The sequence below is a fragment of the Nicotiana attenuata genome, unplaced genomic scaffold, assembly GCF_001879085.1.
Source record: "Nicotiana attenuata strain UT unplaced genomic scaffold, NIATTr2, whole genome shotgun sequence".
Lineage (NCBI taxonomy): Eukaryota > Viridiplantae > Streptophyta > Magnoliopsida > Solanales > Solanaceae > Nicotiana > Nicotiana attenuata.
Genome location: NW_017670296.1, coordinates 421,748 through 439,994, shown reverse-complemented (window position 1 = coordinate 439,994; position 18,247 = coordinate 421,748). Strand labels below are relative to the sequence as shown.

Here is an 18,247-nt window from a genome sequence, read left to right as displayed (position 1 = left end):
GACTTAAGTTTAAGAAAAGTAAAACTGTAAAAAAAAAAAAAAAAAAAAAGGGCGGAAAATAAATTATAGAAGACACAGTAGAAATTCAAATGTCATACTCGAAACAGAAATTCTTATTCTTTCTTTTTTCGGATACTTTATAGTGCAATTTGAGAAGGTTAAGCAAACAGCATTAATCAGTAAACGTATAAAATTTGATGTCGTGACTCGTGACACTATGATTTAAATTACAATCTCATCACGACTAAACCATCTCTTAGGACAAGAAAAATTACACTTTTAATAGAAAAACTCTTGCCATTGCAAAACATACATTTTAAGCCGACATAATAGACAATGAAATTCCATGAACTTTACATGTGTTGAATTAAAAGGAACATGTATCACACATAGAAAATGACCTTTCCTCAATTTAATTTTCTGAACAAATTAGATTCAGTCCACCCCTACGAAACCCAAACTTTCAATTTATCACTCTATAAATATGAAGCTTCTCTAGCCCCAAACCAAAAAACTCAATGCAATATTTCTTTCCAAGCCAATGGCCCCTAGTTGCAACCATAACCAAAACCATAGCCAAAATGGTCAATTTTTGCCACAAGAAGTAGTAGTTGTGGTGGTTCCTTTTCCAGCACAAGGTCACTTGAATCAACTTCTTCATCTCTCTCGTCTCATTTCAGCTTATAATATACCAATCCATTATATTACCACTAAAATTCATAGTCATCAAGTCAATTTAAGAGCTCATGGTTTTAACCCTTTATCAACAAACAATATTCATTTCCATGAATTTTCAACCCCAGTTTTTAACTCTCCCTCTCCTAATAACTCCAATTCCTCAGTCAAATTCCCTTCAAATCTTACACCTTCTTCCCAAATTTCCTCTCATCTTCGCAATCCTGTTGCCAAGATATTACACTCTCTATCACATAAAAATCGAAGAATTATTATTATTCATGATTCATTAATGGGGTCTGTGGTTCAAGATTTTCGGACCATTCCAAATGCAGAAGCTTACACTTTCCATAGTGTTTCAGCCTTCACTTTGTTTTTGTACGTATGGGAAAGTATAGGAAGGCCTTTTGCTATTGATACTGATATGATAAAAGAACTTCCTTCAAATGAAGGTTGTTTTAGTCCTGAGTTTGAGGAGTTTATGAAATCTGAACATGAGTATAGTATGTTTAATTCTGGTAAGATTTATAACACATCACAAGCTATAGAGCATACTTTTCTTGATTTGCTGTCTAAGGAACAAATTAGTAAAGGCCAAAAGCAGTGGGCTCTTGGCCCATTTAATCCAGTTGTTATCCAAGGGACCCACCAACAACGACACAAGTCATTGGTTTGGTTAGACAAACAAGTACCAAAGTCAGTGATTTTTGTGTCATTTGGAACCACTTCTTCATTTTCTGATGAACAAATCAAGGAAATAGCAATTGGCTTAGAGAAAAGTCAGCAAAAGTTCATTTGGGTATTGAGAGATGCTGATAAAGAGAATATTTTCTCTAAAGATTTTATTAAAAAAATTGAATTGCCAAAAGGGTTTGAAGAGAGAGTGAAAGAAAAAGGAATAATTGTAAGAGATTGGGCACCGCAGTTAGAAATATTAGCACATTCTTCGACGGGCGGTTTTTTATGTCATTGTGGATGGAATTCGTGCGTAGAAAGTATTTCTACGGGAGTTCCAATAGTAGCATGGCCGATGCATTCGGATCAACCGAGGAACACAGTGTTGATAACGAAAATACTAAAAGTTGGGATTGTTGTAAAGGATTGGGCTCGAAGAGATGATTTAGTTGTGTCCACTGAGATTGAAAAGGCAGTGAGAATTTTGATGGCATCGGAAGAAGGAGAAGAGATGAGGAAGAGAGCAGAAGAGTTGGGTTTTGGTGTCAAGAAGGCTGTGGGTGAAGGTGGTGTCACTCGCAAAGAGTTTGATTCTTTCATCACTCATATTACCAGATGAATTTGATCATAATATTTCGTAACAGTAAGAGTTGTCGTCATGTTACTAAGGGATCATGAGTTCAAGTTAAAAGATAACCTCGTGTGAAAATATAAAGTAAGACTGCACACAGTATATCAAATGTGATATACCCGACCTTCTCTAATATAATTCTCGCGGATAATAAGAGCATAGTGTGCAAGCTACTCTTTTGTTTGATACTATGGAGCAATGTGTTTTTTAAATTGTCATCTTGAGCAATTTATGCATTGACGTATGAAAAGTTTGTAAAACATATACAAGGGGTAATCTATCACTTGATCATTTAAGCATGGGTACGTAGACAATCCCACTATCACTAGGAATACAAGGTTAATTAGTTATTTACCTATATAGAATATGAAACTCCATTAGTACAAATGGGTGAAAATCATTTTCCTATATATGCTAACTTAAGTCGCAAATTTTTAAGCGAAGAGACCAAAGCTTATAAAAATACTAGTTAGAGATAGCCCGTGCTGAGCACGGGCCCAATAACACTATAATGCAGTAGATTTTCACAAAAAATTTGAGGTCATTCAAATAGTCGTCTATTCAATTGCTTAAACTAAAAATAGCCGGTGAATGTATAATATGTATAATTTATGTATTACATGTGTATAATTATATATATTTAACGTATAATCTATGTATATAGATTAAAAAAATAAACAGTAAATATGGCCGGCTATTTGTATAAAGATCCCTATATTTTAAATTTGAGCTGTTGTTCCAAAATATTAAAAATTTTGGGTCTACATTTGTTATTCCTACTATCATAAGCATGTGTTGTGATCTACATCTTGCGGCGATACTATTATAAATTTTCTTTGGGAACTATAGACTGTGATCTACATTTTCTAATACTATTGTAAATTTTCTTTGGCAATTATTTGTCGTGGTCTACATTTTATGATACTGCTATAAAAATTTTCAGGAACCATTTTTTGTAGAATAATTAAATAATTTTGATATTGATCTCTTGGTCTGTTTAACTTAACTACCAAATAGAGAAATATTAATTTCGAACAAAAATAGTGGTGTATGCACAAAAATGAAAGCGTGGGATTTTAAAATATAATTTGTTGGAATGCATACATTTTTGTTTGAGAAATTACATTAATCAAAGAAAAAAAAATATTGAAAAAAATTTCGATTGTGCACACAATTGATGCCGTTAGTACTCGACAAAATGACAGAGTTAACTTACTTTATTACTTTTAATTATCTTAAATTTGGTGAGGTCAATAGAATATTGGTCAAACTAAGGTACATAATTTCTGGTAGATAGTTTTAATATTTTCACTTTTTCTTTTATTATTCCTTAAATATGTGCCAAAAGAAGAAGTTGAAACTTGCAAATTGTCTCTATTTTAAATAGCTTTTGAGTATTATTTATCTGACTCTTTCTTTTATTCATTAGGGACTGGAGGAAAATTAAAAGAGAAAGTAAGAGTTCTTATACATGCATTTTTGGCCAAGTAACAGTTCTTATACAAGCATCTTTTGCCCCTAGGCGTTGTTCTTTTCTAGTTACATTGTGAAGTAATTTTGATATAAATTTATGGCAAGTTAAAATTATCTGAATGTTAAGTTGCAAGTTAGTGTTTATTTATTTTAAAAATCGTGCAGGTATTACTTCTAACCCTATTTTTTATATAAATAATAATGTTATCACTTGCCTTTAAGTTCATACAGTAATTTTAGTATATTAAAAATTTGGATTTAACTTGTTGACTTTCGCAACTTTTCATTGTTTTAAGTGCAGTGCCTTTAGAACGTTGAGCCAAAAAAGTTAATTCATCTATAATTGTATTTTTCTTTTAAACTTGATTTTGTATCTTAAGTTTTTCAATTTATTTATCACTTACAAGGTACTGAAGCAACTGCAATATTCTTGAGCATTATAGTACTACCATTTCGTAATGTAGTTGGCACATCCATAACAAGGTTATAATTTTATTTCATAAGTTGTGGATTTACTCTCCATAAAATAATTTATATTTTATGTAATTAAAATAAAGACAATTCAAAAAGCTAATCACATAGAAATGCCAAACCAATAAAAGGTTTTCAAAATTTTATGTAAGATCTCAACATAAAATTTCAAGGTAAGTATTTGTATGTAGTCTCTAAACTTTTAAACATGGTGGATTAATTTACATATACTGAACTTAAACTAAATCAAGCAGTCCCTCAAGTTAAATAATTACGGTATGGATAAAATTACACTCAATAGTCATTAAAGTAGCTTTAGCCACGTGGATATCACATAGACACTAAAGTACAAATTAATACTACATGTGATGAGAATCTTAATGAATCCCACATTATTAAATGTTGTGCCTGACAGTGAAACATTATAAAATAATAAAAATGCCTTTGTGACGAAGCGAACATGTTGACCATCAGGTCCCTTCTTATCCTCACTTACTACTTACTTATATATTAGTAGTAGATACTAAATTATCATTCAAACTATCATTTGATTCTATCTACACAAATAGAGTATTAGATAACTAGACAAAGATACGTTTTCTGATGCAATACGCAGAATTGCATGTGGCGAGATCCGAAACTCACGGATCATTTGTCAGTGGCTTAATTGTTGTAATATATAACTTAAATTATAGTACATCTTCTATTTTATTTTACGTGACATCATTTTCATATTAGCCTATTATATTCCAAAGACAATAATATATTTTTATATTTTATGTAACTTTAAACTTTTATTGCAAATAACATATTTTTAAGTCATACAATCACGATAGGTTTAAAACTACAAGTTCTGTTAACTAGTGAGCTTCGAGCTACACAGATCTAATAACATACAGATCTTACAATCACCATAGCCATCTAGGGCATAGACCTGAGAGAGGAAGAGAGGAAGAAGAGAGAAGAGAGAAGCGTGTATTAGGAAAATGAATTAGTGTTAGTTACATTTTGCACTAACAGTACTTATAACCAACTCTAACAAACTGAACTAATGTGACCCCTCTAACTTTCCTATATAGCTAAACAGACCCCTAACTCCTTGAGGCTATATTTCTCGTTTCAATAAGTTCCAAAATTATACTACTCATGTTAAGAAAAATTATGCTATCAAATATCCAATTTAAACTGTTACACCCCATGATTTCTTACGTAAGAGTACGTTGTAAGTCAATTGATGTAAGTTCAGAAATGAAGTCATCTTTGAAAAGTTCACAAATTTAGTTAATCATGTTAACGTGGAGGTTACAAATATTTAAGATCATGAATACCAAGTACCAAGAAGGTTTGAAGGCTTAGAAGCTAAACGAATTGAAAAAATAAGTTTCGTCGAAAGTCGACAAGTTGTGAATGTTATAACATGTACTTTTTGGGTGAGATTAGGGTGCTTAACATTATAAGGAGATTATTTTATTAGTTATTTTAGTCGTATGATAGTCGTGTGTTATGTTTTGAAGTCAAGCGAGTTGTGGAACAAAACTTGGAAAAGGTCATCACAAATTACATTCATAAATGTGCTGAAACTTAGGTCAAATGTAGCTGAGCTTTTCTCCCAATATACTTGGAACTACGGGATGATCCACCTACCAATTTGAAGAACTACGAGTCTAGTTTCTAACACATTAAACCTTTTGTCAATACGACATTGGAGTAGAGAGATATTCGCGTTTCGCGTGATCGCGCAAGGAGCTCCCAATGGGACCCACTTAGGCAGTGGATGACCCTTGAACAATTTAAAGGGCTTGGACGGCTTATTTTTGGTCATTTTCGACCAAGGACAGTTTCCAAACTTTCTCAACACCTCTCTAACAGTTCTCAAGGGTTCCAAGTTGAATCCAAGGGTGTTTTACCTAAATCAAAGCTCAAAAGTTAGCCTGAGTGAAGAAGAGAGTCTCCATGGTGTTGTGATGTGATTAAGGGTGCTTGTATGCCAGAGAAAGCTTTGGTTCGAGTTTTTCAGATTATTTAAGGTATGTATAACACCCTATTTCTTGGGACTAATCTTATCTATGTGTTTGTTAAGTTATTTGGATGAAGAACTACAAGATAGAACTTGAAGTTGTATAAGAAATTGTTGTCTGTTATTGGACTATTTTGGAGTTGTATATATGACTTCATATTGCTGTAAATCGTGGGAATACCTTGGTTATAATGTTCTTATTGTTTTTATGCTTTTCAATATGTTGAGTATGTTGATGATGTTGTAAATAGGAGAAGAAGCAACCACGCAATACCTAGAAGTTGTTCATGTCGTTTTATCTTGTGGGGTTGTTTGATGGATATAAGGTTGGAATGTCATATCAATATATATGTTTATGTGTTGGACCTATTGATGGTGTTGTAAGTACAGGGGAGATGTGAAAAAGAGTTGGGGTTTGGTCCAATCCAAGCTTTTCGCTCGTCATGTTAAATAGCAGTTTTGTGTGTGACATTTGTACACTTGTTGTTGTGTAGATTGATTGGTGTTGTTGGGCTGTTGGTATATGGTATTAGATAAGGCCCTTTTTACAGGCGATATGCTACCCAAATTTACATAAACGACCTACTAGCTTAAGTTACGGACTTAGCCTTTACTCAGTAGCGATCTTGAATCTCCTTATGCTATGATAGACTGAGTTGAGTTGTTTTAAGAGTTTCTTGGAAGCTATTAAGGACTCAACAAGGTTAAAGTATTTTAAGGCTAAACCTTTCCTTCATTTTGGCATGATCAGTAACTAGATGTGTTTGATAACGAGACATAAAGAGAAGTTCATATTCCTGAATTTATGTACATTTTCCTAGTCTCATTCGGGACATCATATTCAGTTTAGTTTTTTCTTCTTTCAGCCAAGAGAGCAGAGATTGTGTGTGTGTATATATATATATATATATATNAAGTCTGTACATATATATATATATATACAGTATTACAGTATTTTTACCACCATCGAGCTATAATCGATGGGCAGGTCCCTATTGGGCAGCCTCTGATCAGATGGTAAGTTATATACCCAGCTTACTGTGGCCGAGCGCCTATGAGCGAGCCCAGAATGGCCGAGATACAGAGCCTAGTATGGCCTAGCGCCTATGAACGAGCCTATTACGGCAGAGAAGTTACACATACCGAGCCTTATAGGGGCGGATAGCTGTTTTACTTACTATATTGAGAGAGATGAGTCAGTATCAGCAGGTAAGCATATTTTCAAATTATATTTGACTCCCAGGTACTTTCAGTTATTATATCAGTTCAGTTTCAGCTTTCAGTTATTCTGCTGCCTTACATACTCGGTACATTATTTCGTACTGACATCCCTTTTGCTGGTGACGCTGCATTTCATGCCTGCAAGTCCTGATAGACAACTGAATAGACCTTCCCAATAGACAAAGTCAAACAACAGCTTGGTTGGTAAGCTCCACTTTCTCGGAGTTACCAGATCTATACCTTGGAGTCCATTTTATATATACAGGTTTAATGGGTAGGTCGAGGCCTTATCCCGACTATGATACTGTTCAGTTATCCCTAGAGGCTTGTAGACGAGTCCTGTACATTTTTTATATCAGTTTTGTGGCTTTACCAGCCCTATGTAGATGTTTAGTTTAGTATTGCTGGTTGTAAACGTTATTTTCAGATGATTCAGAATATGGCGTCACTGGCCTAAGTTGAGGATTACTCCTCGAGAGTTCATAGTTACAGAGTGGTATGCTCGAGCCGATTATGGCACCGGGTGTCGGCCATGCCTCTTTAGATTTTGGGGCATGACAAACTTGGTATCAGAGCAGTTCTATCCTACGGAGTCTACAAGCCGAGTCAAGTAGAGTCTTATTTATGGGTGTGTTGTGCACCACACTTATAAGCAGGAGGCTACATGACATTTAGGACTATTACTTTTTCTTATTACTCTAGGTCGTGTGGTAGAGCTCGGTTGTAAGAATTCAAACTCCTAATTTTTTTTATTCATAATACATTGATACCTACATCCAGAAAGATAGTTGGTAAGAGATTGAATGTGATTGTGGAAGAGTTGAGTCAGAGGAACTCGATTTTGCATGCTTATGATGAGTAAATGTGAGGTCTTCAGAAGATCTGTGTGTACTAAGACGTGTAAGCTTCTTGGTAAGGAGCCTTAAGGCATGAATATTTATCCACCCATATGGTAAAAAGAAACGAGAGAATCAGAAGGTAGATACAAGTTTCAATAAGTAAAAGAAGCAAGGTGGAGAAAGGTACGAGGTGCCCAGTTAGTGAAGATTATCAGTATTTAAAATTCAAGCAGAGAAATATAAGTATTTGAGTTACCGTCAACAGTAACAGAGGTACGTACAATTGGCCACACCCATCTTAGTTATGCCCTGTGGGAGCTAACATATATTGTTTAAGAGAAGGATGGGATATAATGATCTAGCTGGGCTTAGAGTAACCCAAAATGGTAGATGGATTATTAGCATTAGCTGACATTTCCGAAGGATATTGCTAACGTGGTAATAGTTCTCCTTGTGAGACACCCCAATGGTGCACTCTAGAGTAGTACATTTAGATATGAATACTAGAATGTCCAGAAAAATTTAGAAGATTGGCACTAGAATCGCAGAAGGGATAAATATTTACCTTTGTATGGCTCCGGTCCCTACTAAAGAGAGAATGCTAGGCGACCCGAAGAGCCAGCGGATAGAGCAAGGGCAGCTAAAAGTGAAAGAATGTTTTGTTGAAGTTTTCAGAATAAGGTAATAGACGAAAATATTAGCAGGAGAATAAGAAGAGAGTAAATGAAGTATTATGAGTAAGATGTGATAAATGGATGATAATGGTAAATTAAAATATGATATGATGACAGAGTCTATAGTCAAGTGAAGGAAAAGACAAGAGGTGACAGGCCTTGAGACAATAAAAGAGTATAGGCCAAAAGTCATATCCTCATTTCGAGAAATGAGCTGGTGAGTCCAACGTGATTACCAGAACAAAAATTTAGACCCCCGGAGTAATAGAAATCAGCACGGGATAATGAACATGATAAACTGAACATCAATTAGGGATCGAATGATGTGATAATAGTCGACATTAAGAGAATTTCAAAGATAAAACATTCCAACAATAATAGAATGGACAACAGAAGAATAACTTTTAAAGGTCACTCAGGAAGATGCTCCACCAAAGCAAAAGCTTTGAGCAAAGTTAAGCTTAAGGGACTAAATGTGCTAGTTACACTAGGTGTCACCATCGTGCATAAGATATTCAATTATCCTTGGTACAAAAGGGTTACCACAAGGCGAGTAAGAGTCAATGAAGACGTGAAATGACGTCGAAGATGAAGAGGTAAAATATTTATAAGTAATTCTTCATAGCATTAAATGTTAATACTCCCCTAAAAGGGGGGAAGATGGTGTGATATGGTATTAAGTCAGAGTTAAGTGGTTCAAGTAACTATGGAAGAGTAAAGGAAGAATGCGGTAAAATGGCGAAAGGAATGATATTGCATTTATTCAGATCCTACAGATATGCTACGACTCTAGAACATTATGCAAGCACGATGTCGGGGAGAGGCAGTAAGGGTTCCCACTCCAGATGTTATTGATAAAAAAGTGCGAATGAACACTTGATATATTAGGAGCCAGTGGAAAAGGTAAGTTATGACAAAAGACATAACCCAAGAGAGGTTACACAGACAATAAATATGAGCATGGACTCACGAGGAGTTAGTAGTTGATTCAAGAAGATCTTAGTTATGGCTAGACAAGAGGTCTCAAATAAATCAGTAGATCATGCAAAGATAAACGTAGTGAAACCCAACATAGGAAATTCAGTCTTGCAGATACGACATCGTGATCCTTGAGAAATATTCAGATAGGAGTTTGGGGTAGTAAAAGGTATCGCATAAGTGTTACGGAAATAAAAGAGAGTGCCACTAGGGAGACAATCGAAATTTCAATTCGGAAGCAACCCTACGAGCACAAGGGCGTGGAGGTAAGTAACTAAGGATAATGATAGGAGAGTAAGAACATCAGAAATTCCGTGAGGTATACAATGTACTAAGCTCGCAGATTTACAAGAGTCGGAGGGTTTTCCCTAAGTATTGCAACGAAAGACTAGTTGAGAAAATAAGAAAGAAGGCTTCAAGCTAAGCATAGTGACCTAAAGGGGAAATGATCTTATAACAACAGTCTCACTACAATATTGTATACACTCCATAAGAAAGTGGCACTTATCGTGGCTAATGAACGAGAAAAAAAAGTAATATTCGAGATCATATGAGTTGCATGAAATTCCAATAGGTGTGGGCACTAAGATAAGACAAGTACTCATGCAACAAGTGGCAGAACGACCAGGAAAAGTAATTGCTTACTTTTTAAAGAAAGTTGAAAAGGCGCGAAAGGAATTATTTGATCAATGACCCAAAGTTAGTTACATTATGAACACACTTAAGATTTCGGAGTATTATCCATGCAACATATATGTTGACATTCCTACAACTATAGAAGACTTCTATATAAGTTAAAAGAAAGAATGGAGTCCACCTCACAGACAAAGGCTTGAATTGTTAGAAGATTATATTATGGATGTTCCATAGAATCCACGAAAGGCGAAAGTAATAAATAATACCCTGAGACCACAGATCGGAAGATATCTTAAGCCTACTTAAGGCTGAGAGAGAAGAGGAAACTAAAGAGTTACATCAGCTAAGTGAATCAGGAGTCTTATTATTAGACCCAACTAAATATAGAAATCATGATTCAAAACACTACAAATATACTCTTAATATCTGAGGTACAAGAGAGATAGTACATCAGCCATATTCCATAGTGGCTCTACAATAAAGCCAGTTAGAAAAGTACCAGCCTCATAAGGAGTAAGTATGAAGCTCTCACTGGATTATATATGCACTAGAGGTGCAAGTATTATAGTAAAGCTTCAAGTTGTGGATGTGAATTCCACCTATGTGGAAGGCTAGTTATGAAAGAAACAGAAAATACGATGCTAGATTTAAAGGTAAGTAAGGTAAAGGTGAAGAAGGTACGAGATACTCGAGTGCAGAAGGTTGTGAATAGTGCATACTTCAAATAGAGGGTTAGAAATGGTGTGATTTAGTATCCACAAACGATAGTTGTGTCGTCAGTGGCATATCTTCTAGCCTATGGTTTCTAGGTACCAAGAAGTCTAGTTAAGAGAGTAAAGAAGAGTTAGAGACGACGTGATGTCTCGCTTGAGGTTCTAGAATAACATAAGAAAATCTGTGGTGCTATCAAGTTAAAGGAATGCTGCGAGTAGTAGAAATATATGTGTAGGTCTCAAGCTAAAGTATGGTAGAGCGACAAGGTTTTAGGTAGACGGGAGTAAGGATAAGAAAAGATAAGTGAGAAGGTGACGAGAATAGGTAAGTCCTCGGGATTAAACATATCAAAACAACAGAGCTGATGGTTTCTGTAAGTTATAAAAAAAAACTCAGTACAACCTAAATGAACTTGGAGGAGTTTAAGACTAAGAGCATTTAGAAAAGAGGGAATGTTGCGCTGGTAGTAGAATAAGGGTGTAATTGTGAAAAATGATAAGTGGATGACTTTTAGGCCTTCGATTGAGTAATGATTTAGAGAAAAGGGGATTTCATCATTGCACAGGATTAGAATACCCCCATAAGATGAACCACGTTGGGATGCTATGAAATACGGTTAATAAAGTATTGTATTGTCCCTAGGTGGATCGAGCAAATGACTTCAGATGTTACCCAATGAGACGTGAGCCCTAAAGACAATGTATTACGTAAGATGTTTCAAGTTTTCAATGGTAGATTATAGATAAACATTAAGTGAATCAACAATAGGCGGATAAAAGTTCCAAAGTATGAGATGAGATTAGACCGTCATTCTTAAGATGAACAGTAATGAGGAGAACTAAAGGACTTAGATTTATACATATAGGATAAGCAGCGAGAGAGTAACCTAGAGTTGGGTAGCAAACCTCGGTAAACCGAAGTAAGTGTTATGGTATAGTATAACCTACCTAGATGTAGTAAAGCCATAAGGATAAATATACAAGGCTACGAAACAAGATATAACAATAGTCGTAAGTTTACCAAAGTATTGAAGGAAGAACATTAGTACACCTATATATACCGGGAGGAACAACATGTCATAGTTCTGTATATGTTCCCAAAATGAGGCCTGGAGATTGGCTAAATACTGGAGGAAAAAGGACAAAACAGTCGCATAGGCACACATACAAGGACAAAGTCGTAGAGACTGCATGACAGAAGCTCGCAACAGTTACGAGATTGGAAGAATTCCGACAACAAGTTGTGGTGTGAGAAAGAGGCCTAATGGGGGAATGCCCTGGCCTTCGGATATATTCACAGAACAGATGCCTAGATGGCAAGGACAGTATTAAAATATTCGTAACAACTATGGGTTATAAGACTAATAAGCGCATCAGCTAACATTCGAGGACAAATTTTCCGGGGGGGGGGGGGGAATGATGTTACACCCCATGTTTTCGTACGTAAGAGTACGTCGTAAGTCAATTGATGTAAGCTCAAAAATGAAATCATCTTTGAAAAGTTTACAAAGTTAGTTAATCATGTTAACATGGAGGTTACAAATATGTATGATCATGAATACCAAGTACCAAGAGGGTTTGAAGGCTTAGAAGCTAAACAAATTGAAGAAAATAAGTTTCGTCGAAAGTCGAAAAGTTGGGAATGTTATAACATGTACTTTTGGGGTGAGATTAGGGTACTTAACATTACAAGGAGATTATGTTATGGGTTATTTTGGTCGTATGATAGTCATGTGTTATGTTTTGAAGTCAAGCGAGTTGTGGGACAAAGGTTAGAAAAGGTCATCACAAGTTACATTCATAAATATGCTGAAAATTAGGTCATATGTAGCTGAGCTTTTCTCCCAATATACTTGGAATTACGGGATAATCCACCTACAAAATTGAAGGGTCTAGTTTCTAACTCATTAAACCGTTTGCCAATACGATATTGGATTAGAGAGATATTCGCGTTTTCGCGAAACCGCGCAAGCAGCTCCCAATGGGACCCACTTAGGCGGTGGACGACCTTTGAACATTTTAAAGGGCTTGGACGGCTTATTTTTGGTCACTTTCGACCATGGACAGTTTCCAAACTCTCTCAACACCTCTCTAACAGTTCTCAAGGGTTCCAAGTCGAATCAAAGGGTGTTTTACCTAAACCTAACCTCAAAAGTTAGCCTAAGTGAATAAGAGAGTTTCCATGGTGTTGTGATGTGATTAAGGGTGCTTGTATGCTAAGGGTAGCTTTGGTTCGAGTTTTTTAAGATCATTTAAGGTATGTATAACACCTTATTTCTTGGGATTAATCTTATCTATGTGTTGGTTAAGTTATTTGGAGGAAGAATTACAAGATAGAACTTGAAGTTGTATAAGAAATTGTTGTCTCTTATTGGACTATTTTTGAGTTGTGTATATTACTTCATATGGCTGGAAATTGTGGGGAATAGCTTGGTTATAATGTTCTTAGTGTTTTTACACTTGTCAATATGTTGAGTATGTTGATGATATTGTAAATAAGAGAAGAAGCAACCACACAATACCTAGAAGTTGTTCATGTCGTTGTTTTATCTTGTGGGGTTGTTTGATGTTACTTTTATGATGGATATAAGGTTGGAATGTCATGTCAGTATGTATGTTTATATGCTGGACCTATTGATAGTGTTTTAAGTACAGGGGAGATAAGAAAAAGAGTTGGGGTTTGGTTCCAATCCAAGCTTGCCGCTCGTCGTGTTAAATAGCAGTTTTGTGGGTGACGTTTGTGCACTTGTTGTTGTGTAGATTGATTGGTATTGTTGGGCTGTTGTTATATGGTATTGGAGAAGGCCCTTTTTACAAGGGAGATGCTGCCCAAATTTACATTAACGAGCTACTAGCTTAAGTTACAGACTTAGCCTTTACTCAGCAGTGATTTTGAATCTCTTTATGCTATGGTAGACTGAGTTCAGTTGTTTAAAGAGTTGCTTGGAAGCTATTAAGCACTCAACGAGGTTAAGGTATGTTAAGGCTAACCTTTCCTTCATTTTGGCATGATCCAGTAACTACATGTGTTTGATAACGAGACCTAAGGAGAAGTTCATATTTCTGAATTTATGTACATTTTCCTAGTCTCATAAGTTTTAGCATTCTCCATTATCGGGACTTCATATTTAGTTTAGTTTTGTCCTCTTTCAGCCAAAAGAGTAGAGAGTCTATATATACAGTATTACAGTATTTTCATCACCATCAAGCTAAAATCGATGGGCAGGCCCCTATTGGGCAACCTCCGATCAGATGGTAAGTTATATATCGAGCCTACTATGGCCGAGCGCCTATGAGCCAGCCCAGAATGGCCGAGATATAGAGCCTAGTATGGCAGAACGCCCATGAGCGAGCCTACTACGGCAGAGCAGTTACACATACAGAGCCTTATAGGGCCAAACAACTATTTTACTTATTACATTGTGAGTGGTGAGTCAGTATCAGCAGGTAAGCATATTTTCAATTATATTTGACTCTTAGGTACTTTCAGTTATTATATTATCAGTTCAGTTTCAACTTTCAGTTATTCTGTTGCCTTACATACTCGGTACATTATTTCGTACTGACGTCCCTTTTGCTGGGGAGGCTGCATTTCATGCCTGCAAGTCCTGATAGACAGATGGATAGACCTCCCAGTAGACAAAGTCAAACATCAGCTTGGTTGGTAAGCTCCACTTCCTCGGAGTTACTAGGTCTATACCTTGGAGTCAATTTTATATACAGGTTTGATGGGTAGGTCGAGGCCCTGTCCCGACTATGATACCGTGCAGTTATCCCTAGAGGCTTGTAGACGAGTCCTGTACATTTTTTATATCACTATTGTGGCTTTACCAGCCCTATGTATATGTTTAGTTTGGTATTGCTGGTTATAAACGTTATTTTCAAATGATTCAGATATGGCCTCATCGGCCTAAGTTGAGGATTACTCCTCGAGAGTTTACAGTTACAGAGTGGTACGCTCGGGCCGATTATGGCACCGGGTGCCCGCCACGCCTCTTCAGGTTTGGGGCGTGACATAAACTGTTGTAATCCCTTTATTTCATTTATGGGGCACTAGGTTTTTATTAGTTCATTAAAAAAAGAATAGTATCTTTTTATTTTTCAACTGAATTTTACTTATTTTTTTTTTTGTTTTTACCCATAATGACCCTCTTTAATTTGATGATTATGAGAATAACATGTTATATTTAAAAATTACAAATTCCAAAACTCTTAATTTTGTTTTTCTAGGAAGAATACCTAACTTTTTTTTAAATTTGGCACAATTATTAGTTGCATCTTTAAACTATTTGTAGTCTTAATTAGCCCCTAAACTTGGTTATTTGATAATCGTTATTTTCTTGGATGTTGATGTGGTAAAGAGCATGAATACAGTCTCTTATCAGATGAACAAATCACTTTTCGTGATATTTGATAGTCGTTACACCTTAAGCATTTGTTTATCCAGAGGCGGATCTACATACAGTCTTGCGAGTGCTGGAGCATCCATTAACCCCGTCGCAGAGTATATATAATTATATTGAAAATATGACTAAATCAACAAATTTAATAAGAAAGCACCTTGCAAACAAAACTTGTGATGGTTGCTTTGGCAAAGGACGGGTTTGAGAACGTGTCGACGCGGGTTGCTAGGTTCGAACCTGCCAGTCTACACTAGTTTTATGTGCATTTTACTCTTTATAGTTTAGGTCTTATTGTCATTTTTTTCCAGCATACGACATGTTTTCCCCCAAACTAGTCATTTTTTTGTTCTAGACTTGACAGACTCAGTGCTGGTGCCTTGATTTAGTTATTTTCTTAATTTTCCTTTATCTAATTGATTATAGTAAATAATAAAAAATTAGCTTCCAAAAGACTCCAAGCCTATTTTATCTTGTTGTTTAATTTGATATATAAAGCGTAAAATATCACTACTAAAAATTCGGGCAAAACCGTCTAAAAAAACCAACCAAAGTGGGTCGGTAATGGCCCATAACTGTCCAAAACGCGACCGTTTATGCGTGGACGGTATTTTGAAGGTCGAAAGGCAATACCGACCAAAGTTGGTCTGAAATTACCGACCAACTTTTGTCGGTCAATTAAATTAAAGAAAAAAATTGCTGAAATAACCGGCCACAATTGGTCGGTTTTTTTCGACCAAAGTTGGTCGGTATTTTAATTATGTAATTAAAAAATGCACCATCTGGGAATCGAACCGGGGTCTGTACTGTGGCAGGATACTATTCTACCACTAGACCATTGGTGCTTTTGTTTTAAGACTGTCTTTTATTTCATTTATACTCTTTAATTACATTTTCGCACGAAAATAACCGACAAAAGTTGGTCGGTTTTATTAAAAAATATAATTACCGACCGAATTCGGTCGATATTTTAAAATGACCGGCCGAATTAACCGACCGATTTCGGTCAATTTTTTAAATATTAATGTAACCACCCGGTCGGTCGCTTTGAGAATTCAAGTTCCGTTCGGCGGCATAAGGTCTTGTACAACCTCGTATGGTAATTTTGAACTCAGGCGTGCGTCCGAATTTGGATTTGGAGGTCTGTAGGGTAACTCGAGGCATTTTGGCAAAAGTTGAAGTTGAATAGTGGAAAGGTTTGACCAACGGTCTACTTTGGGGATACCCGGGTCGGAATGCGATTCCGAGAGTTGGAACAGCTCCGTTATGTCAACAGGAACTTGTCTGCAAAATTTGGCGTCATTTTCGGGTTGAATTGATATGTTTCAGCATGAGTTTTAGAAGTTGGAAGATTTGAAAGTTCATAAGCTCGATTCATGGTGCGATTCATAGTTTTGTCGTGGTTTGATGTGATTTGAGACCTCGTGCGGGTCCGTGTTTGGGCATAGAAGTTGTTGGTATGCTTGGACGAGATCCCAAGGGCCACGGGTATGTTCCGGGGTGAGTTTTGAGCGAATCCTGGCATTACCGGAACTCAGGCATGGTTCTGGTGCTTTGAATTCGCAGACCTCGGCTTAATTTCGCGGTCCTCGGCATAATTTCGCGGACCGCATAATTTTGGCCGCGGCCGCACTCTAGGGGAAGTTCTGCAGATCCGCTGCTCCGACTTCGGAATCCTATATCTTTTGATCTACAAGAAATTTGAGATGATCCAAAAACGAAATTTATCACTTTGTGTCTAGTTTCCAGAAAGGTAAAGAAATCATCATTCAGACATCTGTAGAGAAAGTTATGGCCAAAATACTAGAGCCTGTCAGTACAGCCACCAGAAGTGCGGCCGCACCATTTTTTCGCGACCGCATGAGCTGGGAGGCGCGGCCGCGCTTGAAATTTTGCGGACCGCGTAGTGGAGTTCAGAGGGTGCACTATATAAATGGGGTTTAGGGCATTATTTCACATTTTTGACCTAGGGAGCTCGGTTTGTGGCGATATTTCGTGGGTTTTTCAAGAAATTCATTGGGGTAGGTGATTCTAACTTGGATTTGGTTAATATACATGAATATATCAATGATTTCATCATTTTATTAGTACTTTGAGGTGGAAATTTGGGGAAAAATTGTAGAAACTTCATAAAATGAATTTTTGGGATTTGAATGTCGATTCGAAGCCGGATTTGAGTGAAACTAGTGTGATTGGACTCGTGAGTGAATGGGTGTTCGTAATTTGTGTCTTTTACCCGATTTCGAGTCATGGGCCCGGGGAGACTGTTTGGGCATTCTTCCTATTTTCCCGCCTTAGCTTTGAATGCATTAGCTAAAGTAATTACTTGTAGTTATACTTACATTATGCAATTGATTTGATTAGATTTGGGCCATTCAGAGTTGGATACTCGTGGCAAGAGCATGGTTTCGGATTGATTTGAGCGGTTCGAGGTAAATATCTTGCCTAATCTTGTGTGGGGGAGCTACCCCTTAGGATTTGAGTCCTTTATGTTGATTATAGTCCATGTACGCGAGGTGACGAGTGCGTGCTCAGACTTATTTGTGGGAAGTTGGTCTTTTAGGGTTCTTAGGTCCTTGTATTCATCGTGTATGAAGTTGTTCTTGATACACGTTTGAGTTCCTATTTGCTAGTTTCACCTCTACATGCCTTGATTAGAGATAATTGCTTTAGGATTCACTCTTACTTTCTATTTGACTCTTATTTGACATAACTGAAGATTTTACCTCTTCTATCGTCATGCTATATTTTCATAACTGCTTATCTTTATTTGAAATTATTATTATCTCATCCTATAATTGTTTAGTCTTAATTGGAGTTATGATTATCTTCTGTTGCTTATCC

General features: G+C 36.4%; 1 protein-coding gene across 1 annotated transcript; it reads left to right on the top strand.

The window, feature by feature from the left end:
- The first annotated feature begins 490 nt into the window (after positions 1 to 490).
- On the top strand, positions 491 to 2,277 carry LOC109237422 (zeatin O-glucosyltransferase-like). The gene has a single exon (XM_019403729.1). It carries the CDS (start codon positions 542 to 544, stop codon positions 1,967 to 1,969), a length of 1,428 nt encoding a protein of 475 aa, XP_019259274.1. The 5' UTR covers positions 491 to 541; the 3' UTR covers positions 1,970 to 2,277.
- The last annotated feature ends 15,970 nt before the right edge of the window (positions 2,278 to 18,247 follow it).

Excerpts from the sequence above, each read along its gene's own strand:
- LOC109237422 (XM_019403729.1), top strand. The coding sequence starts at position 542 with ATGGCCCCTAGTTGCAACCATAACCAAAACCATAGCCAAAATGGTCAA.